Source organism: Haliotis asinina, chromosome 13, assembly GCF_037392515.1.
Source record: "Haliotis asinina isolate JCU_RB_2024 chromosome 13, JCU_Hal_asi_v2, whole genome shotgun sequence".
In the NCBI taxonomy this organism is placed as follows: domain Eukaryota; kingdom Metazoa; phylum Mollusca; class Gastropoda; order Lepetellida; family Haliotidae; genus Haliotis; species Haliotis asinina.
This window is the reverse complement of record NC_090292.1, coordinates 47,683,486-47,708,187: the sequence shown is the minus strand read 5'-3', so window position 1 is coordinate 47,708,187 and position 24,702 is coordinate 47,683,486. Positions and strand designations below refer to the sequence as shown.

General features: G+C 40.2%; 1 protein-coding gene across 1 annotated transcript; it reads left to right on the top strand.

The window, feature by feature from the left end:
- Window positions 1-558: 558 nt before the first annotated feature.
- LOC137259614 (uncharacterized) lies at window positions 559-24,702 on the top strand. The gene is made up of 5 exons (XM_067797229.1): window positions 559-856; window positions 11,090-11,265; window positions 11,651-11,739; window positions 12,181-12,379; window positions 24,526-24,702. Exons 1-5 carry the CDS (start codon window positions 559-561, stop codon window positions 24,700-24,702), a joined length of 939 nt encoding a protein of 312 aa, XP_067653330.1.

The window sequence follows — 24,702 nt, the reverse complement described above, 5'->3', positions numbered from 1 at the left end:
TAGGAAACAGACTATAGAGGATATATACAACCGAGAAGCAGAATTGCAGCATTGGGCGGATAAGAAAAGAAACTACTTTGGTATTCAGCTTTCTTACATGCATTTTGCAACCGGGCTGCGTATCGTAAACGGGCGTATCCATAGTAAGTCAACGAATAAATTTACCTTTCGAAATTCAAATGGAATGTCTGCTATTGACCACACGAAATTTGAAGCTGGGAGAGAAAGTATTATTTCGGATTTTAGATTGATGGACCTTAACATGTTACGTGATTATGTCCCGTTATTAGTGACAAAGAAAATGTTTAGTTCTGTGCATGGTCTGCGTGGAGTGTTGAAATAATTAATGAACTTCTTGTTTCAGGCCAAACTATGAAGACATGTCAAGATAGTCATACAATCAATTTCTTGGTTATCAGTTAGTAAGCAGTGCCACCAAGCGTACTTAAAACGTAACGGAGCGTGTGGACAATACTTGCGTCATACCATCGATCAATACAGACTATCCTCACAGTCTCTAACTACGGGGAAGTATTCGCACAATCGAGATACAAGGGCATGGCTGTGTGGGAAGTTGTTCAGCTTGTTCTCACCATCACCATGACTTACAGTTTATCTTCACAGTCATGTGGAAATCTGTCATTTCACCGTCATGAAGGTTTGGATGGACAACTCTTTAATGACACCTTCATCACTGAACGCAATGTTTCTGACAAAGTTGCATGCTTGTGGTGGTGTTTCCATGATCTGCTGTGCAACATGGTACTGCACAACCCAGCGTCCCAACGTTGCCGGTTGTACAGTTCATCAGTCATCACTGGGGGTGTACAAGAGGCAGGCTGGCAGTATTACACAGGTAACGAATGCGTATGCATTTTGATAGTATTGTTATTGTAATACACAATCTATGTTTGTTCTTTAAGGGTGTACTCATCTTTAATCCTGCTAAACAAATAGCAAATTACTAAATCTGGATCCCACAGTTTAGTTAGTGACATGATGAGTTACCAGTTTCTGTAGTTAGGATATTACGTTGACATGGTATGCACTTACATCTTCCAGAAAGTTACGATTTTTTTTCTATTTCTGACGCCACAGTCAGCAGTATTATGATTGATATCACCAGCGTATGACAATGCAGTTATTTAACATTGACTGGATATTCTAGTATAAATACATCACCTGTAATTTCAAATCTTACAGGATCTCTGACCTTTCAGAGAGTCAAAAGAGGTTATGTTGGTGATTGTTCTTATGTACTCAAGTATTTATTATAATTTTAATCAATGCTGTTTTAAGAAAAGACGAAACAAAAAGGTATAGAAAAAAAGAAAATTTGTGTGGTTTTGCGAGGTGATGCATGCTTTCAGCCTGATCACGAATATTCCTAATATTGCTACGGAGATATTATGTAAACTTGCGTTGTTTTACTTTTGTAGAATATATTGCATTAATATAATGTGATTTGTTGAAAACAATTTGTTCCCCGAATGAAAACAGTCTGAATTCTAAATTATCTGACTTAAGTTTAGGGGACACATTGATCGCTTGATAATACACATTATAGGCATATTTGTGAAGCAAAATATGTTTTCAATTTTCGGTAAATTTTGTGAATGGTGGACGCTACCAGGCAAACAGTACAAACCGCCTCTATTTGCAAACAGTTGGTCTCAACGCTGCAACTTAATAATGATCTATCTATCTATATATTTTTACTGCTGTCTTTTTCCCTTACACCAAACAGAACTAGTTTCTGAAGATGGGGAAGTCTGGGTGTTCTGCACGGACGTTCTTTTATTTACGTATAACAGGTTATATATGCGTTATGTATTATATATGTGTAGCTATATGATTGAAATAATACGTAATACAACAGGGAGTCAGCGAGTTTAATGCAGCTTTTACCAGTTTTCCTGCAATATCACGACCAGGAACCCCAGAGACTGGCTTTACTCCTGTCTGAACCAATTTCAGTTCAGTTAAAGACAGTCATTAAGCCATAGACGTAGCATATACAATATCGGTTTTGGACCACGTCATTTTCAGGGCCCCAATTTTTAATTTGGGCCCCTAAAGAGAACCTTTCAAAAGTTCTATTGTATCTGCTACTACAGATGTGCATGTAAAATTTGTTTAAGATCGGCCAAATAGTTTCCAAGATATGGACTTCAAAATGAACATGGGGTCCGTGGTGGAATAGTTTTTTGGTTGCCAAGAATTGAAGGCAATGTGAGATGGACTTTGAAAAAGGAAATAAAAAAACAATCGGTGCCAGGGTGAGCCACACACTTTTTTGCATCGATACAGTGCTAGCTCGAACAGACAAAAGAACTATTCTCACACAGTGAGTGATGGGACTATGTTGTTTGTCTTCTCTAACGAACGCTCCTGACGGCCTGTTTTTCAAGTTTGGTACTTTATGTTGCCAACTTTGATGTCGACCAGGCGGACATTGTACCATATCTGATTGGTGGCGTTTTTCTTCTGCTGTCTCCCTCTTATTTGTCCAGCTGCTAAAAGTACCTAACACTTACGCGGTCCAGTAAAAGGTTTTCAACTGATTTTCATCACTTCATGCCACACCGATAAGGTTTCAATGGATTTAATTCCGATGGCTTTGACGGGTCTCTTGTCCACGTGGTTCAGGACATCCACTCTTCACTGTCAGCGTGTGACTCATTCTGTTACTGCTTTTGGGATCAATTAAATATCGCAAGAACAGGCATTTGTCCGGGGTGTGATTGAATCTCTGGACAATGGCTTGGCTATGGTGCACTCCTGCTATACATCATCTCACCTGGACATGGTGCTTGGCCAGCATCTGTGGCACGGCTCCCATGAACTTGCGCCACAATCAACTTGCAACACAGTGGGCCAGGTCAAGCGACTGTATTTGTAGATATCCAATGATCCAAGGCTATGGCAACTTCGGTCAAATCTTTAACTTAAAGGTTTTGCATCTCACCCTCTTGTGTGGGGGAAACAGCAAGTTCGCTTGGCTAACATGATTCAGTGTCAAAATGTCAAATTTTCTTCTCGAGATGTAACCAGGTAGACTTGCCAAATGGTATATTTTTGGAGCAATGCTTCGCCTTCTATTCCGACAATCGAGCTGCTTTGGCGAGCTTTCAGGATGGCATCAATGCCTTTCCAGTACCCTTGCAGACCGTAAAAATGTTTGGACATTTACGCATGTGTGAGCTCGTGTATTCAGTTAATTGGTAGATACTTGCCTGTGTCAGTAAGCATAAGTGGTGACTCCGTTGGTGGCAATTCATCGTTTCGTGTCCATGTGAGACAACCAGGTCTTGTTGATCATCAATTTGTGTATTCTGTGTTCATGGCTTCTCAGCATGTTCTTTTGGTGTTTGAACATTTGATCTTGAACAGGGCTTCCTTGATTCTGTCGTGTTTGATATGTTTTTTCACCTTATGTATTTTCATGCCTTTCGCGGTGCTGATTCCGTCAGCGGTAGCTTTCTTGATGAAGTACATCTTAGGTCTCAAGCTGATGTACTTAGCCAGCAACGTGCCAGTGCAGTCGTCCTTCATCTTGTCAAACAGTTTTTTGTTGACTTGGCTGCGGATAGGGTTGTAGTAAAAATTGTACATCAGGTGTTTGGACAGATCAAGGACACTTATCCCCTGTAAACAGGCTGATTTAATTTGATGTTGGTTTTGCTCATGTGCAGCACTGCCAAGTCATCATTGAACATCTTGCTCCGATTGAACAATGGGCTGGTGATGAGTTATTTTTCCTCAGTCCATCACGTTGATGTGTTTTCTGAAATTCTCAATGGTCTTGTCGCACAAGGAACTGTTCATGGGTTGTACAGGTTTTTCTTGAAATGGCAGGCTTTGTGCAGGTGTTTCTTGAAAACACAAGCAGGCTTCATGCTCTTGCATTTTGGGCATGAAACTTTTGTCCGAGGCACAGTGTCGACGTTTTCATGAGGTCTTCAGAGTCATCCTATATGACGTAAAGCACAAATTTCAGCACGTTTTCCTCAGGCATGTCAATTCATTCCGTGCAGGCACTGTTTGCAAAAGTATTTCTTCCCTTCGTATTTCGAATGGTCATACAACAGTCTGCTGAAATGTTTGATCCACGCGTATTGATACTTGTCACCTCACAGAATGATGAATAAAATTCAAATTGATCGTCTTGCTCAAATTGATCATCTTGATTGTGGCCGAACATGCTGATGGTAGTGGTCGTGGTCCTTCTGTCTTTTAATTTTGGTGATGTGGGAGATAGCTGGAAAGTCTATCTGAATGCAAGTTGGCTGGAAACATCGCGGATCTTCATGCCATCATGGTTTTTGATGTTGATTATTGCATGCTTTGTCTTCTATTACCGTGATAGGTCCTGCTAGGACCCGCCTTTGAACGGTTCAAAGGATTTCTTGTATTTCTGCCAGCAAGGTTTTGACAGATGGCAAGTCTAGACATGCTCGGTGATGCCCAGGGTTGAAATGTGAGGCCTCCCAGATCGTTCAGTTCCTCAACGACTTTGGCGGCGACCATCTTACATCCTGTCACATATCTTCCTGCAACATGAATTCCAGTGCTTTGTGTTCCTCCAGCAGTTCGAGTAGCTTGTCTTACTTCACGTTGGTTGTAAGAGGCAACCGAATTGGGCAACCTGTTTGCCGTGGGTTGCGTCCCGCGTCGGAGGATGATGGTAGTCTGGTGGTTGAGGGCACTTGGAGCCTGTAATCGTGTTCCTTTGGCTCAACACACCACTTCGGCCCTGACTTCACCTAGACGGATGATAGAATCGGCCCGATTCTATCAATCGGCTGGTCATGCCAAGCCCTGCGCTACAACTCTGTAGTGTTGCACAAAAATTTGAGAATTTTTTAGCCTTGGCGAATGTTGAAACAGAATTTGGAAAAGTTACTGTTTATTATGGCCTAGAGTCGTATGCCAGAAGGCGGTGGCTCATGGGCCAATCTGGTGGAACCATTAATCTTTTAATTTTTCTGCTGGAATATATCATCCGGGTATCCTTGGTGCTGCAAGTTGGAGACCCGCTTGTATTTAGCATTGTCCTTGTGATACTCCGTGGTAGGTGGAGAGCTCGGATGATGAACTTTTTAACCATAACCATGGCTTCTCAAATCCCCATTACAAATAAAAAACGTCCACTTGACAATGATCCAGATGATAACGACCAAGGACCGTCCACTTCCATTGATTACTGGCCACGTGTTGTCGTGATTGAGACTCAAGATAACAGCAGACTAAAGTTGAACCCTTTTGTGATACAGAAAGGCATACAAAGAATGGCTGGTGACGATAAAAATATCACACGTTTGCGTTCAGGTGCTTTGCTCGTTGAGTGCAACAGAAGACAACAGACTACTAACCTGATGTCTACCACCACACTCGTCGGCATTCCAGTATCAGTATCTCCGCATAGGACACTTAACACAAGCAAAGGAATCATCAGGGATAGAGATGGATTATTCGCCGACATGTCTGAATTTGATATTGCATCAGAAATGAAAGATCAAGGGGTCACATATGTTAAGCGTTTTACAACACGTAAAAACCAGGAGACCATTAACATTAATACGTACCTGTTTTCATTTTCCTCTCCAACAGCTCCCAGATCAGTAAAGGCAGGCTATTGTCACATCAATGTGGACACCTATATACCCAATCTTTTAAGGTGTTTTAAATGCCAGAAGTTTGGTCATGGTGTTAGTACTTGCACATTGTCTGTTGTGTGTCCTCACTGTGGTGAGAAGACACACACAACAGAAGATTGTAACGGTGATTTTAAAAAATGCACCAACTGCTCACTCGACCATTATTCATTTTTTAAACAGTGTGTTATTTGGAAAGAACAAATGGAGATAAAAAACAATCAAATTTATTCAAACTATCTCCTTCTCTAAGGCAAAAAAAAAAACTGGTAAAGAGATCTAATCTTCCAGAAAGTTATGCTACAGTAGCAAAAACATCATCTGAGTCTACACTAAAATAACATCATCCACAGGCTGCCAAACTTCCTTGACTTGGGTCATTTGCGATTCTCCACAGTTTTTGTACCCTGCCGTATCTTCTCAGGCTGGGAAATCACTTCCTAGTACACCAAAGTCGTCTTCTGATCACAGATCATCATCATCTCAGTCACATTCGAAGTCTCAATCGACAGCTGATAGTCAACAAACGGTGAAAATTAAACCGAAGCCAAAGCCTGATGCTTCAAAACAACAAAGTGGCAGAGCACCTAAGGGGTCACAAAATAAAATTCAATTGTTGAATAAATACGGATCTCTTGAAGACATGGACGTTTCTGAAAACGTCGTCCATTCAAGGGCACATAGCTTATCGCCCTCCAAAAGAGTGCGGGGTAGATCCCCAATAAATTCCCCCGCCAAAAGATGTATTCCAATAATATTGTACAGTGGAACTGCAGTGGACTAATTTACATGAATTACAGCTATTAGTTCAAGATTTTACACCTTCATAGATATGTCTCCAAGAGACATACTTAAAACAAACAGATACATTTCACCGAAATTTTTGTGGATATCATTGTGTTTCCCCTCTGGGTGATGGGGCCACTGTATAGAATAGAATAGGAGCAGAATAGGTCCCTGTACCAGGGTATAAATATGTGTTGGAACCATCATTATAAATACATAAATCATTGTCAGAACAAAAGTCCTCCAACAACTCACCTTTAGCGTTTGTAGTTAGACTACCCCAGAGCGGGTTGTGCCCATTTAAATATCCCATTATAATACAGGGCTTCAGGAGTTGGTCATATAGGGCTTGAAGATCAGTTTTGGCAAACGTTGAAGATGGCGAAATATAAAGAGAGCATAACGTAAACGCTACATGTAAAGTAATTCTCACTGCAACAGCTTGCATATTAGTAATAAGTGAAACAGGGCTTTGAATAACGTTTTGTCATACTAGAATGGATGTTCAGAAAATGAGGAATGGTCGCCTGAGCAGTTGGTGCATTTTTTAAAATTACTAGTACAATCTTCTGTTGTGTGTGTCCTCTCATCACAGAGATCACACATAACGACAATGTACAATTTTTTACACCGTGGCCGTACTTCTGGCATTTAAAACATCTGAGAGGGTTCGGAATGTACACGTCAACCTTGATGTTGCAGTAACCAACCTTCAATGATTTTGGAGCTGTCGGAGATGAAAAGGAGAACGGATAAGTATTGGCTGGAACACTTTTTATTGTTTTTACGGATTGAAAAGCGTTTGACGTAGAGCACACCTTGATCTTTCATTTCAGTCATGATGTCAAGCTCTGTCATGTCAGAAAACAACCGATCACGGTCTCTGATGATCCCTCCGGTCGTGGTTAGCAGATACAGTAACCGGAATTCCAACAAACGATTCTGTGCTCATCAAATTGACTGACTGCTGCCGTTTCCCACACTCAGCCTGCAGTGCACCTGAACGTAACTGTTTAATGTTCTTTACTTCCCCGGCAATACCTCGAATACCTTTGGCAACTGCGAACGGGTTCAATTTTAGAGGTGTTTTATCAACAGATTTAATCACAAGAAAGCGTGGCCGAACCTCAATTGATCTGGACGGTGGAAGGTCATCATAATCAACATCATTTTTAAGAGGACGTTTGTTTGGGTTTTTTTGTGGGGATTTCATAAGCCATATTTAGGGTTGAGATTTCATTATTCGAGCTCCCCACCCACCATGGAGTATCACAAGGACAATGCTAAAAACAAGCGGATCTCCAGCTTGCAGCACCAAGGATACCCTGATGATATATTTCAGCAGAAAAATTAAAAGATTAATGGTTCCACCAGATTGGCCCATGAGCCACCGCCTTCTGGTATAGAACTCTACGCAAATTTCAGAACAATATATTTCAAAATGAAAAATGTTTTAGATACTATAGCCAAGTCCAAAGTTACAACAATTCCAATGATATGTGTTCATTGATAAATGTAATAATACTCCATGCACAGGGCTTGGCATGACCAGCCGATTGATCGAACCGGGCCCACTCGACCACCCGTCTAGGCGAAGTCAGGGCCAAAGTGGTGTATTGAGCAACAGGAACACGGTTGCAAGCTCCTATTGCCCTCAACCACCAGGATCCCTTCCTCTGCCGACACAGGGGCGCAACCCACGGCAAACGGGTTGGCGGACCAAATATCCCCCCAGGTCCACTACGGAGGTGTCGGCGAGCTCTTGGCATTACCCAGCACCCACCACGAGGAGGTGTCTCGCCACGGGTGCCGTTTCCAACTCAAACTGGGGAGTGGATCAACCTACCCTCCTACACCTATATCAATCACTGGTCCGTTCAAAACTTGATTATGGCTCCATTGTATATGGTGGAGGCTGCAAAAGCAACCCTAAACTATTAGATTCTGTCCACCATCAAGATCTAAAACTTTGTCTTAGGTCTTTCTGAACTTCACTTATAGACAGTCTTTATGTTGAGGCCAATGAACCATTCCTTACACAACGTCGTTTAAAATTATCCTTGCAATTTATTACTAAATTATACTCTAATGAATGTAATCCTGCATATAACTGTGTTTTTAATCCATTTTATGAGGATCTGTACGACAAGAACTCTTCTGTTGTTCCACCTCTTGGGCACAGAATTAAACCCTTTCCGTCTGTGGGCAGCATTGCGGTGGAAAACATAGCTCCCTCCCGTATTCTTTCTTCTCCTCCTTGGCAATTGGGTACGCACAAGTCGACCAAACATTAACTTCATTTACAAAATCAGAAACTAATGAATTACAATATAAACAGGAATATAGTTAACTAAAAAATTAATATAGCAATTACAAAGCCTTATTTACAGATGGTTCCAAGGACGGTGGTGCAGTAGCTTGTGCCACTGTCATTGGATCCAGAACAACATCTTCTTGATTACCAGATAACAGTTCTATTTTTAAAGCTGAAGCAAACGTCATACTAACGGCTCTTAAATATATTCAAAGACACCCTAGACGTAAACAATATATAATCAATTCAGACTCTCTTTCTTGCAAACATCCACTTTTAATTATTGAATTGTGTAATGATCTTGCCACTGGCCAATACGACATCGTCTTTTGTTGGTTACCCAGCCATGTAGGAATCTCTGGTAACACATTGGCTGACCTTGCTGAAAAAGCAGCACTCAACAAATCGGTGACACCGCTTCTTATTCCATACATGGATTATAAAGCCATCATTAGATCTTTTATCCGTGATGTGCTGCAGAGTGAGTGAGTGAGTTTAGTTTTACGCCGCACTCAGCAATATTACAGCTATATGGCCGCGGTCTGTAAATAATCGAGTCTGGACCAGACAATCCAGTGACCAACAACATGAGCATCGATCTACGCAATTGGGAACCGATGACATGTGTCAACCAAGTCAGCGAGCCTGACCACCCGATCCCGTTAGTCGCCTCTTACGACAAGCTGAGTCGCCTTTTATGACAAGCATGGGTTGCTGAAGGCCTATTCTACCACGGGAGCTTCACTGGTCTGATGTGCTGCAGAAGATGTGGGACACCCAGGTGGGCATAAATAAATTACATGCTATAAAAACCTTATGTTGGTTATACCTACTTGGCTTGTCAGTCCAGATTTGAAGAGGTAATCATGTGGCGATGTCACACTGACCACACAAGATATACACATAAATAAAGGTGACGATCCTCCGTTTTGTATCCGTTGTGATGAAAGAATCACAGTCAAGCATATCCTGCTTGACTGTGTAGAGTATTCCATCACAAGGGATCAGTATCTTAATTCCCAAACTATGAAGGCTCTTTTAAATAACAGAACTTTTCATTTCATCATTGCATTTTTAAAAGAATTAGATTTATAAACTGAATTGTAAGTAGATACATATTTTATTATTGTAAGTTTAAGTTCGCAACTGTCCTTGTTAGTGGCTGTATCCTCGAATGGGGTTGAAGTATCGTAAAACTATTGTCCTCCTGAGAGTGTACGTAAAAATTACATGAAACAAAACCGTATATTGGTTACACCTACTTGGGTCGTCAGTCCAGATTTGAAGGGGTCATTTTACGACGATGTCGTATTGGTCATACTAGATTTACTCATGTCTACCTGTTAAAAGGTGAGGATCCTCTGTTTTGTATCCCTTATGGTGAAAGAATCACAGTCAAGCATATCCTGCTTGACTGTGTTGAGTATTCCATCACAAGGAATCAGTATTTTAATTCACAAACTATGAATGATGTTTTTAGCAATATTAACCCTCATTTAATTATTGCATTTTAAAGGAATTAGATTTGTTAATTGAACTGTAAATAGATAAATAGTTTAATTTTGGAGGACTGAATTAGTAACTAAAATCGATGTGACTCAATTGCTAACATATGAAGGGATTGTGTAGATCCAGCTAGGGTCCATGCAGGAAGCAAAGGTACTGTAAGTCCCCATGGTCCCTAGTATGGGACCTTCAGTTGTTGGCAATTTATAGCCCGTTTTTAAATTGTATTGTACGAACAGTGGCATTAGTTTTAACTTTCCACGCTAGTTTTAATTCCGTTTGTGATATTCTAGTTCTTTTACTGTCCTTAGTTGACAGGTGTTCATGATATAAATATATTCTTTTTCAGTGTTAAATGTTCTCGTCACGATATGGTTGAAATATTACCGTTGTGACGTTAAATATGAACTCACCCACTCACTCTGTAGCAGGTAATCGTATTCCTGTAAGACATTTTCTCATGGGAAAACTTCTCACAAATGAAACAACATGTTGGTTGCAGGATGAACAGTTCCACACGCATTGCAAAACACCCGACTTTGATAGAACTAGGTAGTACCTGGGAGTCGAAAGATAATAGATATGTGTTTGATGAGAACACACGGTCTTCTTTTCAAAAGGTGAAACGTTTTCATTCGATGACACCCTGACATGTCAGTTCAGGCACAATATCTTCAACTGACTTATTGGCAAGACTTCGGCCTCTATCACGTATTTTGAAAAAAATGATTTTGTGGAGGATTTTGTCCTAGTATGCATTTTGAGGGGAGACATTGTGATTCTTATCCTGGTTACCTTCATGATGAGAAATCTGTGTTGTTTCTAGTTGCATGCAGCGACTTCCGGGTTCTGAATGCACTCTCGGTGATGACGAACCAGACCAACGTGATTGTCACCTGTCCCACCGGATTCTCCTACCTACTGACCACGTCAGGAAAATGTTTCCATGACAACGTACCATTGGACATAGGACGGTGCATGCAGACCCTTTGGACTGACTCGGTAACCCTCTGGATGGACCCAGTAAAGTGACACATTTAAGTGCATGCCCTTCAACATATCCACCCTTTCATGTTTGACGTGTGAACCTATTGTAAAATACACTGACTGACGATACAAAAAAGTTACCATAAATATGCATCAATCTAGCAGCAATCAATCAAGGACACAAAAGATAGCACAGTATGCTTTGCTTTGTGATATAAAGCACTGAAAATTACACATACTGCTTCAGTTCTACCTAATATCTTACACGCCCCTCAAGTTGTTTTTCAACATACACTTTCTCATTGTCTTGTTTACAACAGGTGCGGTTATGCTGGATGCCTCTCCCTGCCCCATGTCTAGTTGTTATGTAACACAAACCTGAACATTGTCTTCGTTACAGCAAGTGGGAGAGTTCATCACACCTCTCCCTGAACCCTTGTCGACTGGTGCGGAGATTATCGTAGAGGTAGTTGCAGATGGAGTCAGTTGGTAGGTCTTTGTGAAGGTTACAATTATCAACGTTTTGACAGTTGACTTTCCAGGCTGTGAGCGTAGGTGGTTTCGGTAAATGCTTGGCTTTGCTGGGACTGCTAGAACGGGCTTGAGTGAATTATGATTTACTCTAGATGAGATGTTTATTTAAATTCAGTCTGTTAATAATCTGGAAGGGAAGAACAGGCAATACTCGTGGTCAGAAATGACGGAATTGTATTTCAGCGACCATGCTTGTCATAAGAGACAGAAGCAGGTGGTTATTCTTGCTGACTTTGTTTATGCATGTCATCAAGTCCTAGTTTCACAGACTGATTATTATGCCCATCGCTGGATGGCCATCAGTTACCAACCCAAAATCATATCTTGAACTAATGGAAACAATAGACACCGTTTTTGGCTGTATAATGTGTAGTGAATAATAATCATCTTCTTCAGGTCTGGAATACAGCTGAAAGATAGGGGCCGCAGGAAATTCGTGTTTCATATAACATTTTGGTGGTCTCGCTCATACACCATCCTCTACAATACTGCTGTTGGTGGGTATTGGGGAAGAAGTCTGACATCTTCCAGTCCCTCGATCACACCAAATGTCACGTCGGTTCTCTCCATCAAGATTACAGAGACTCAGTTTCGGGTAGGTTCAGGCAAGATTTGTCAAACTACACACATGCTAATAAAGTCTGCTATAGGATCTTTTTAGTGAATGGTGGGGTGTGGAAACGAACCTGTCTCTTCAGGTTTCACCAATGTGCTACGTCACATTCTCACTGGGCAGACCGGCAAAGACGTATGCATTTGTTCGTTTTATAGTTGAGATATCACTTTACATAAACTGGATTGGTTTATGTCCATTTCAGATATATGGCGATAACGACAGTCTGTTCGAGGTCCCCAGAAGGTTACCTCTGCAAGAGGCCAACACTCTTAGCATTTGGTTGGCATTGATAAAGCGAGTGCAGATAAAATATCCTTAACTGAAACATAAACACTACAAACATTATTTTGATTTCGATACAGTTGGCAATAACATTAAGCTTCCACAATGGAAAACATTATTTGGTGAACTTTTCTGCTGCCCAAGAAAATATTCGTTTGACATAATCAAACAAGTGTAGAGCAGATATCTATATTCGAAATAAATACACTTGTGCTGCACACAAATACTGCACTTCGTACAAAAAATTACACAAAATGAAAAAAGAAAAAAAACAACAACAAACATGGTGATTTTTGGTCAATCTTCCTTAAAACTAACTATAGAAATTGACCATGTCACCATGAAACATGCAACATTCATATATAATTATCAAATATATATGAATAAATATACTTATATATCAGAGAGAAGGTCGTTAACCTGATCAACTGGAAATACTTTTACAAATTACAAATTACATGCTTGTCATTGTCGTGGCGATCATCAATCCTTTATCCTTGACCGAAGAGCTAAATTCCGATATCTGATATTCTTTTCGAAAGACAAAACTTCAACTTAAAATTTGGAGTAAACCAAATGCCAAGTTAATTATATATTATGAAGGTTTTGCTATGAAGGCTATTTTATGGACTGTTAGCTCCTCGCAAACACCTCCTCACAAGGAGCAAGCGGTATCTATAAAATCTGTTGAGTGACACAGAAAATCGAGAAGATACAACAATAACAAAATATTTGAAAACCATGGCAACAGGATAGTAACTTCCGCAGCTTGATTCACCCACAGCCCCGGATTCAGCCCCGGATTCAGCTCCTGTAGGTGCTGGCAGATATTGACAAAATGTAGCCAGATGTTAAACGAACACATGTTGTTCAGTTAAACGCTTACGGGGCCAATTCCACATCACCGTGATGTTGCTAATAACGAGCGTAAAACTCACTCACTCACTGGATTAAACATGTAGTAACAATTGGAAATACGTGAAACAACTTTGAAGCTTCGTATGCTTTAAACTTGTGAAGCGAATGTGCTTGTCGTAAGTGGTGACTAACGGTATCGGGTGGTCAGACTCGCCAGACTCGCAAGTCGTCAGACTTGGTTGACACGTCATCGATTCTCAGATCGACGATCGTGTTGTTGATCACTGGATTGCCTGGTCCAGACTCGATTATTTACAGGCAGCCGCCATATAGCTGGAATACTGCTCAGTGGGGGGGGGGGGGGGGGGGAGGGGGGGGGGGGGGGTAAAAGTAAACTCACTCACTTATTGTCCCAACTCACGGGATTAACTTTAACGGTCACCAAACGCCACCAAACAGATATTTCAATGCTTTTGTTTCTGAACTCCACTCCATCAATATGTAGTGTACTTAGTAACATCATTTTCTTTGTTAAGGACTGTACCCATACCACAGGTTCCATATATTCCCCTCCCAGGGGAACATATGAATGTCAAATACACATGATGTCATTCTGGCCTGTGTGTCCTTGTCTGTCATGACAATGATTACAGTGCGGATTGGAATAATGACGGTATCATATGTAATCTTACAGTGTGAATTTAATGGATGCATAATCTTACTAATATCTGTAGCTAACATGGATACCACAAACGACACCTATTAGCCAATATGCGAACCCATAAAAAAACATTATAATTTTAGTAAACGCTAATTTTTATTATAGATTCAGTTTACCTGAACCATGCTTATGTTGCGACACATGTACACTGGGTATATACCCCTTGGTTACTAAAAGGGTACCACATACTCTGGTTCCTTACACCTTGGCTCCTTAACCCTCAGATATTATGCAAGTGTAACACCCTTACCTTATATCATCAACCCTCAAATTCAATACAGGTGCCACACTCTGATCCTGGTTCCTGAACTCAAAGATACTGGAAGAGTGCGTTAAGCAGACCGTCCACCCCATGTAGGCCATACTCCCTGTCGTGATCATTTACACTATGTAGACCATCCATCCTACGTAGACCATCCACCATATACAAAACCACACACAACTCTCTTTGATGCTACACAAACCACCTTGAAGACATGGGAGCCCTTTAGCAACTCTGTATTACCAATTCACCATATGGATGGTATGGTCTGTGGTGTGCATGATCACTCTCAAGACTAGTTGACCACCAGAAAATGATTATCTTGTAACTACTTTTATCTTCTTAAAAACTGTCATCTACATCCTCACACACGTTGATATATCTCGACTCTTTTCAGAGTCAACTTCACCATTTGACCTTTTGAAGAAAATGCACATTCAATATATCTGTTCCATGCAAGTGTTGTGATTGTCTTGAAGTCATCCAGCATCACTTGCTGGTTATAAGAACAATCTGGAACATGTTTGTGTCTGTATTATGCAAGCCACTATGTCCATCTTGTGTAGATTGGCTCATGATCTCTATCACTGAATTGTATGGTCCAGACTCACATACTTACTTTCATAATATAACCGGACATATTAATGAGTGCAGAAAACAAACAACCATACAAATAAACAAACATTTATTGTTATTCCAGTCTGAACTGTAAAAGAAGTTTTAAGGTAACTTAACAGTGGTTGAAACTTCAGTCGAGTTTTCGAATGCACCATATTTTCAGTGTATAGTTAAGTCAAACCTACAGATTAAATCGACGTCAAGTTTCACTTAAGATTACTGTTTGGTTATTTGCAGTCACAAATAATCAGGTGTGGACTAGACACTTAACTTGAAATCGAACTTGACCCTTGAAGAACAGTCTGATATACTGTGATGTGTTTGAAATGTCGAATAAAATATATTTCACGTCAGTAATTGTTCAACATGGGTTTTGAAATGTGTTTGAAATGTGGGGTTTGCTCGCTTCGCTAACATGTAAGACGACTGGTCATTTTCTCCATGGTGCGCAACCAATTTGCTCTACAGTTTGCCTGTGCACTAACACAAACCCTAGCCTTGGGTATATTGTGGTTTAGAACTGAAAAAAATCAGGTGTGAACTAGACAATCAAGTGATTGATATGGTGAGTGAAAGACAGTGGCCTGTGATGTAACTCTACCCTTGCTATGATGTATGCAGCAGTGTACCTAACCCTAACACAAACCCCAACTCTGGCCCTTGGTATATTCTAGTTCAGAACTGAGATAATCATGTGTGGACTAGACAATCAAGTGATTGATATTAAAGAATGCACCCTGTTATCTTACTCTACCCTTGCTGTGTTCTTCCATGAAATGTTTGGACAAAAAGCCCCTTCAGTAAAAAAATGCATGGGTCATTTTGTAACCGTATGGAGCAATACTGAGAGATTATATGACAATTAAAACTGCATATACAGCTGGTGGAAGCAGAATAACCACCCTCAAGTGATGTTTGTAATACATGTGTGACATATTTAGGCAGCATTCCACATCTTTTATTCAGCCTCAACATACTGTATGTCATCATACCATGTCTCTTCAAGCTTCCGTTCACAAATTAAACACAAACAGTATGAAACAAACAACTGTTTCTTGTGATAAAAGAAGCAAACTTACATCTTTTGTAGCTGACCTAGAAATATCCAGCAGTATATGAATTTGTAAAACACATTACACATGAAAAAAGCCCATCCCTATCCCATCGATTGCCTATATACTATACTATATGCCTATCAACAGTGATCTTGCCTTCTTGGTAGAGCAGTGAGCTGGCCTTCAAATAGTTTAGACCAGCACTCTGAGAACTGCATACTGACAGCTCATCAAGGGAGCAAACTCTTCAACCTATGTTATTTCATTTTTTAATACCTTCTCTTTATCTACTGGTGAACCACAAGAGACAGCAGCAGAAGCCATTTTAATGAATAAATAGTGAACTTGTCACTCATGTCACTGTCTGTCGGTATATGACAGCAACACCTTATTGTATTACTGGAGTAAACCCGTCTGCTGAGACAGACCAGCCGTTGGATGCAACATACTTCTTAGATGATTGTGGTGCACTGGGACACCAGGTGTTCTTGGACACCCTCCATAACTGATGGAGGAATAAGCAGTCCAGATGTAACAATTTTGCTGCCATGTTGTAAGAACAAACAAGTTTTGAGAGTAAAATGTTATTTATACACATTTATGGAAATGTCAGACTGCTAATACATAAAACCCTGAATGGAACACCTGTTGTTCATTTGTTCCTGCACATTGTACATACACATGGAAAAAGGTATCTCAACGCCCCATGCTCTTTGGACAGTATCAATGCTACCACTAACTAGAGCAAATTAACGTATCCAAAACTCAAGTTAGCTTACTACCTGAATGGACTGACACTGAAGTACAGAAAAAAAGAAATAATTGAAGTAAAGAAAAATGAAAAACCTGTAGTTTATTTAGAGAAGCAAACATGGTCAAGTAAAGGATTAATTTTGCATTTCTGATAACTACAGCTGTGTGACGTTTTAAGTGTAGTTGTTTTACTATTCTGGCAGTCAACATTCAAGAGATATCTGAATCAATTATATGCACTCAGTAAGTAAACTGCAAAACAGCATGCCAAGTTGTTTCCTTGTTTCTTTTCTTTTATGTTTCTGTTTTGAAGGCAAGAGAGAAAAGGTAACATCTCAGCGGAAGTAAATGGCATTTGAAGATGTTGGATCCTAGGTATCAGTTTTAGTATCTACCTGATCTACTGCCATTATCTGCATTGACAGAAGCACTTCAACCTCGCAACAACAACAACAACAACAACAACAACAACAACAACAAAAAACCCGCCGATTGCAGCGCATCTGTTTCTACGATTCTTTTCACCACCTTCAATAAGAGAAAAAAAGGATCGCATGATATATCAGATTTTAATCACGTCAAACATACAAACTTGATTTATTGTTTGCAGTTTACATAAAGTAAAAGCAGTTCCAAGTCCCCGATGTGCTCTCGCAACTTCCAATCAGTGTCCTCATTGTGTATATATATACATATGTAGGTCTGGGAATAGATGGGATCCTGTATTTCGTATTTCCTTCAGAATACATGTAATTACGTCTGAATGCTTTAAAAAGTGACGGTTGTGAGAGATATGCACTGGACTTACCTACGTCCTTGAAATTACACAGAAACGTAGAAAATTTCATATCCTAACTCGTGGTGTAAGTTTAATTACATATAATTAAGCGGTTTGAAGGAATAATCATTCATAAATATATTTTCCGACATTCATGTTAGATGGTATGGCTGTTCAAATTTTAAAGGAATTTTCAAGGATATTGTTTTCCATCATCACTTTACTTTTCGTCTTCGCATAACACACTCAAAGAGCAAATGACACGGGTTGTTTAAGTTCATCAAATTTGAACAATATATCGAGGGGATTAAAAATACTTATGCACAGAGATCCCAATCTCAGTAGGTTTTCAACTAAAAATAGCACGTACATTAAAAGTGACTTTTGACTGTCGAAGACTAATATTGTAGCATTTCTGCAAAGAACGGGTCAAGTTGAACGGGTACTGTGCATGTCATAGATATTCACACCAGAATTTATTAAACTCAGATGATCTAGTGTTTGTACAGCTTTGCTATGCAAATAAATTCCAATTTTAATAAAATTTCAACAAAATCCAGCTAGTTCCCTGAAAGTGACCTTTCAAAGTCGAAAACCAAAGGAGAGAATGGGTCAAGTTGCTAGCCGGGGTCTGTCCGTGTCTTGGCTTTCACCCAAGAATTGATTGAATTTAGATGGGCTACTGTCTATATTGCTACACTATGCAAATAAATTCAACTTTTATTAGAATTTGAATAAAAGCCAGCAAATACCCTGACAGCGACTTTTTGCTTGTCGGAAACTTAAATTGTAGCCTTTCAAGACAGAATGCGTCAACTTGCAAGGTCGGGTACAGTTCAGCAGTTAATACCCCACCAAGACACATTATACTGACTCTGAACTGTTAGTTAGTTAGTGAGTTAATATTTAACGTCACATCGGCAATATTGCAGCCATATCGTGACGAGAACAATATAAGTTACAGTAATGTTAAGATGAGAAAAGAGAAAAATTAAAACCTGTCAGCGAAGGACAGTAAAAACACTAGAGTATCACAGAACATAAAACTAGCATTGAAAGTTAAAACATTGGAATTAAAGAAGACAATACAACATAAAACCGGGGCTATAGATCGCCAACAACTGAAGGTAGATCACCATACTAAGGTCCATGGGGACTTACATTACTTCTGCTACCTGCATGAACCCTAGCTGGATTTACACCATCCCCTCAGCTATTGGCGATTATCCTGAAATTTAGCCATTACTTAAAACACCAAATATTCTACGATTAAAAACTAGTAGTAGATTTAAATTAACTATGAGAGTATTGGACTTACGTACCCTCTCAGGAGGACAATAATTTTACAATACTTCAACCCCCTTTGAGGGTACAGCCACTAACAATCTAAGTTACTAATTTAAACTACCAATCATTAAAATACAACTATCTACAGAACATATCAATTACAATTCAATAAGAAAATCAATTTCTTTTAAAAATCCAAGAATTAAATGAGTACTAACTGTGCTAAAAAGATCCTTCATTGTTTTGACATTGAAATAGTTATCCCTTATGATGGAGAATTCAGCACAGTCAAGCAGGATATGCTTGACCGTGGTTCTCTCATCACAAGGGATACAAAACGGAGGATCATCGCCTTTCAGTAAATAACTGTGGTTGTAACGCATATGGCCAATGCGACATCGTCGCATAATGACCTCTTCAAATCTGGACTGACAGCCCAAGTGAGTGTAACCAATATAAGGTTTTATGGCATGTAATTTATTTATTCCCACTTGCGTGTCCCATTTCTTTTGCATCAGATCACGAATGTAAGTTCTAATGCTAGCTTTATAGTCACTGTATGGAGTAAGAAGTGGTGTCACAGATTTGTTGAGTGCAGCCTTAGCAGCAAGATCGGCCATTGCATTCCCAGAAAAACCTACATGGCTGGGTAACCAACAAAAGACGATGTCGCACTGGCCAGTTGCAAGATCATTATACAATTCAATTATGTCAATTAAAAGTGTTTACAAGACAAATTTTTAATAGCCTGAAGGCAAGAAAGAGAGTCAGAAAAAATTATATACTGTACATGATTAGGATGTCTTTGAATATATTGAAGAGCCGTTAATATTGCGTTTGCTTCTGCAGTGAAAATGGAGCTGTTATCAGGTAATCGAGAAGATATTGTTCTGGATCCAATGACAGTGGCACGAGCAACTGTGCCACCATCCTGGGACCCATCTGTAAATAAGGATTTGTATGTACTATAATTATTTTTTAATTGCATAAACTCTTGTTTATATTGTAATTCGTTTGTGTCTGATTTTTTTAACTTTGTTAATGTGAGGTCAACTTGTGGCCTCACTAATTGCCAAGGAGGAGAAGAAAGAAGTCGAGAAGGCGCTATACTTTTCAGCTCAATGCCGGCAGCAGAAATGAATGGTTTAATTCTGTGCCCAAGAGGCGGAACAAGAGAAGGTTTTTTGTTGTATAAATGCTCATAAAGAGGATCGAAAACACAGTTAAAAGCAGGGTTGGATTCGTTAGAGTATAGTTTTGTATTATATTGTAAAGCTAATTTGATACGGCGCTGTGTAAGAGATGGTCCACATAGAGACTGTCAATAGGAGAAGTTCGGAACGACCCAAGACAAAGGCTCAGACCTTGGTGGTGGATGGAATCAAGGAGTTGTAGATTGCTTTTACAGGCTCCACCATAAATGATGGAGCCATAATCAAGCTTCGAACGGACAAGTGAACGGTATAGGTGCAGGAGAGTAGCTTGATCCCCTCCCCATTTTGAGTTTGACACAACTTTCAATAGATCAAGTGCCTTCAGACATTTAGTTTTCAGGGATTTGATATGCGGAAGAAAAGTTAAATGAGAGTCGAAAATCAAACCTAAGAACTTGGCCTTCTTAACGACTTTGATAGGAGTGCCATTTAAAAATAATTCTGGGTCCTTATGTGGTTTATACTTACGGCAGAAATTGATGCAATTACTTTTTGTCTTAGAAAATTTATAACCATTCTCAAGACACCATTTATTTATTTTGTTTAAACATAATTGCAGTTGCCGTTCAATAGTATGCATATTCTTACCGCGACAGGAAATATTAAAATCATCCACGAAAAGTGATCCATCTATTGAATCGTTTAAAACCTTGGATAAACTGTTGATCTTGATATTAAATAAGGTCACAGACAAAATGCTGCCTTGCGGAACACCCTGATCCTGATTGTAATGATCAGACAGGGTAGAACCTACTCGGACTTGAAACTGCCTGTCTTTTAAAAAATTGTGATATAAAAAGAGGCAAACGACCCCTTAAACCGAAGTCATGTAAATCCTTTAAAATGCCATGCTTCCAAGTGGTATCGTATGCTTTCTCCAAATCAAAGAATATCGATACTGCATTTTTGACAAAGGATTCTAGACGTACCAAATGGTCAATGACACTACGATTTTTCCTGAAACCACATTGAATATTTGTTATAAGGTTATTGGTTTCCAGATACCAGGTTAATCTATTGTTTACCATTCGTTCCATGGTTTTACAGACACAACTCGTTAAAGAGATTGGTCTATAATTTGATGGATCAGTATGATCCCGGCCAGGTTTTGGAATCGGGACTACAATGGCATTACGCCAGGAAGATGGGAACTTCCCTGAAGTCCATATTGAATCAAAAATATTTAGCAGTGTTTCCAGACACGATTCAGGCAAGTGCTTCAGGAGCTGATAGTGGATGTTGTCAGCCCCTGTTGCTGTATTATGAGCTTGCTCAAGGGCGGTATGTAGTTCATGTATTGAAAATAATTCATCATAATCCTCACCGTTTTCTGAGGTAAAATTTAATCTTTTCCTCTCCTGATGTTTCTGAAACTTTTGAAACTGAGGGACATAATTTGATGAAGATGAATGCTTGGCGAGAGTTTCACCAAGTTTATAGGCAATGTCAGATTTATTTGTTAATAAATTATCACCATCTTTCAGATGGTGAACAGTAGATTTAGAACCTTTGCCCTTTATTCTTTGAATCATGTTCCACACTTTTGACATAGGCGTGCGTGAATTGATTTTCGATACATAATTTCGCCAAGTCTGACGCTTATTTTGTTTAAAAGAACGTCTAGCCTTGGCATTTAAAATTTTGACTTTGTCAAGATTATGTACAGTAGGGTGTCGGCGAAAATACTTTTTCCTGGCCTGTTTACATTCATTGTTGAACCATGGCTTACGGATATGTGGAACTGCAGAGAACTTAGGTATAGTTTGGTCAGCGATGCCATTCAATAAATCGGAAAACAACTGTATTGGATCTTCGCTGTTCACAAAAACATCAGGTTTTAAGTCATCATTACACAATATTTTATATAACGACCAGTCAGCCTTGGCAAAGTTCCATCTAAATATCGGTGGATCATCACAAGGGTTGAGTGTTTTCAGAATGGTGGGGAAATGATCACTCCCACATAGGTCATCATGGACCGTCCATTCAAATTCATTATATAAAATGGGGTCAGCAAGTGATAGATCCAGGGAAGAATATGTTCCCGTAGCTGGATGTAAATAAGTGGCTGAATCATCATTGAAAATACATAAATTGTTATTGGAAATGAATTCCTCCAGGAGTTTACCTTCGGTGTTAGTATGGACACCTCCTCAAAGTGGGTTGTGCCCGTTAAGGTCACCCATGATAAGACATGGCTTCGGAAGTTGATCAAAGGGTTTTTGAAGATCTGATTGTTGAATACTGGAAGAGGGAGGTATATACAAACTGCACAATGTCAGCACAATGTGCAGAGTCAGACGAATAGCAACAGCTTGAAGATCCGTTTTTAGAGTAAGAGGGCTATGAGTGACGCTCTGATGGACTAAAATAAAAGAGCCTCCAGTAGCCTTATCTCCTGGGGGAGAGAAAGAATGATAATCAGTGTATCGCCTTAAGTTAAAATTATCAGTATTTATAAGATAAGTTTCTTGAAGACATAATGCTGACGGTTGAGGGTCTTGAATGAGTAATTGTATTTCACTGAAGTTATTTTTAAGCCCTCTGCAATTCCACTGAATTATATTATCCAACTGAGTCATGGTGGCTCAATTGGTGATCGTCCACGGGTATTTGAGGAGGAGCTGTTCCTCCGACTGCCTTGTGAGGAAGGAGTAACCTCCATATCCAGAGGTTCAAACGGGTTTTGTAGCGGGACCTCTGGAGGTGATGGGACAATGGGTGGATAGTTTCTATTTAACCTTTTTCCTTTCTTCTTTCCTGTTTGGTCAGTACCTGTTTTTGAATGAGCTGGCTGTGAAACAGACGTCTTTGATTTCGAAGGCTGAATTTCAGTCTGAGACCCGATAGTAGACTGAGTGACTGCTGAAGTAAGTGTTTTTCCTGAATTAACAGGTCTTTCTGACTGAACCCAGGTCAAGTCAGTCTGACAAGCAGTCGAGGATGTAGCTACAGTGCGGGTGACTGCCGCAGAATAAGATATGTTCAACGCAGTTGAAGTTTGACTTGTAAATAGTTTCTTGGCATCAAGGTATGAAATGTTCTTTTCGCATTTGATTTTCATTATTTTGGATTCCCGTATATAAACAGGACAGGACCTGGATGAAGCTGCATGTGGGCCTTCACAGTTTGCGCATTTTATGTCATGCTCACAGTCTGCACCCTCATGATGGTCACCACAGCAATGACACACATCAGGGTTTCGACATGAGTTAGACCCATGACCGAAATGCTGACACTTATAACACCGTAGTGGATTGGGGACATACACATCCACCCCGATGTTAACATACCCAGCTTTTATTGACTGTGGAAGAGAAGATCGCGAAAAGGTTAAGAGGTAAGTATTAGTTGGAGTGATATTACCATCTTTCTTGAAAGTGAAATGTTTCACTGCTGTAACTCCTTGGTCCTCAAGTTCAAGAGCTATATCCTTCTCTGACATATCACAGAGACAACGAGCTTTGTCCCGTATGATGCCACGGCAAGAATTCAATGTCCTGTGTACAGACACAGCAACCTCGATATTGGCAAAGTTCTTGACAGACAGCAGATTGAGAGATTGCTGTCTCCGTGCACACTCAACCAAAAGCGAGCCACTACGAAGACGGGTAACGTTCTTTACTGCACCACAATTTCCAGAGATAGCTTTTGAAATTGCGAAGGGATTGAGTTTGATTGGTAGAAAGTCCTTAGACTCAATCACTATAAATCGAGCCCAAGAATCGACATTTACAGGAATGGTTTCAGGTGTACAATCTGTTTCAACCAGACGCCTCTTTTTTTCACAGCGAGATGAACCAGGTTGTTGGGAAGACATCATGAAAGGAAGAGTATTCAGCATCCCTGCTCCCCACCCACCATGGAGTGTCAACAAGGACGGTGTCAAGTAGCACCGGATCTCCAAGATGCCAACACCAGGGATACAGGGATGTTATACTCCAGCAATTATGACGCAAATAGCAATACTTGCATACCAAATTAAATGCCGGGGTGGTTCTGCCCGTGACACTTAATTGGACACATATTGAATTTGGAGGTCAATATTGCCAGATTGGCCCATGAGCCACCGCTTTCTGGCATAGGACTCTAGGCAATTTATAGTAATCAATAAATGTATCTTACAAGATCAAAATATCCAAGGCCCAAAAAATAAGGACATGTGCAAATAATATATATCTACCATGCACAGTGCTTGGCGTGACCAGCCGATTGATAGAACCGGGCCAGTTCTACCACCCGTCTAGGTGAAGTAAGGGTCGAAGGGGTGTGTTGAGCAAAGGGAACGCGGTTACAGGCTCCCAGTGCCCTCAACCCCCAGACTCTCGTCCTCCTCCGACACAAGACCGCAACCCACGGCCAACAGGTTGGTGGACCAAATATGCCCCCGGATCCACACGGGGGTGTTGGCGAGCTCTTGGCGTTACCCAGCACCCACCACGAGGAGGTGGCTCGCCACGGGTGCCAACTCTGA

What these genes read in the sequence shown, in the direction of transcription:
- LOC137259614 (XM_067797229.1), top strand. Translation starts at nt 559, where the DNA reads ATGGCTGTGTGGGAAGTTGTTCAGCTTGTTCTCACCATCACCATGACT. An exon ending in AGGCTGGCAGTATTACACAG is followed by an intron (nt 857 to 11,089) that starts GTAACGAATGCG and finishes TGTTGTTTCTAG; the next exon opens with TTGCATGCAGCGACTTCCGG. An exon ending in GTTGCAGATGGAGTCAGTTG is followed by an intron (nt 11,740 to 12,180) that starts GTAGGTCTTTGT and finishes CATCTTCTTCAG; the next exon opens with GTCTGGAATACAGCTGAAAG.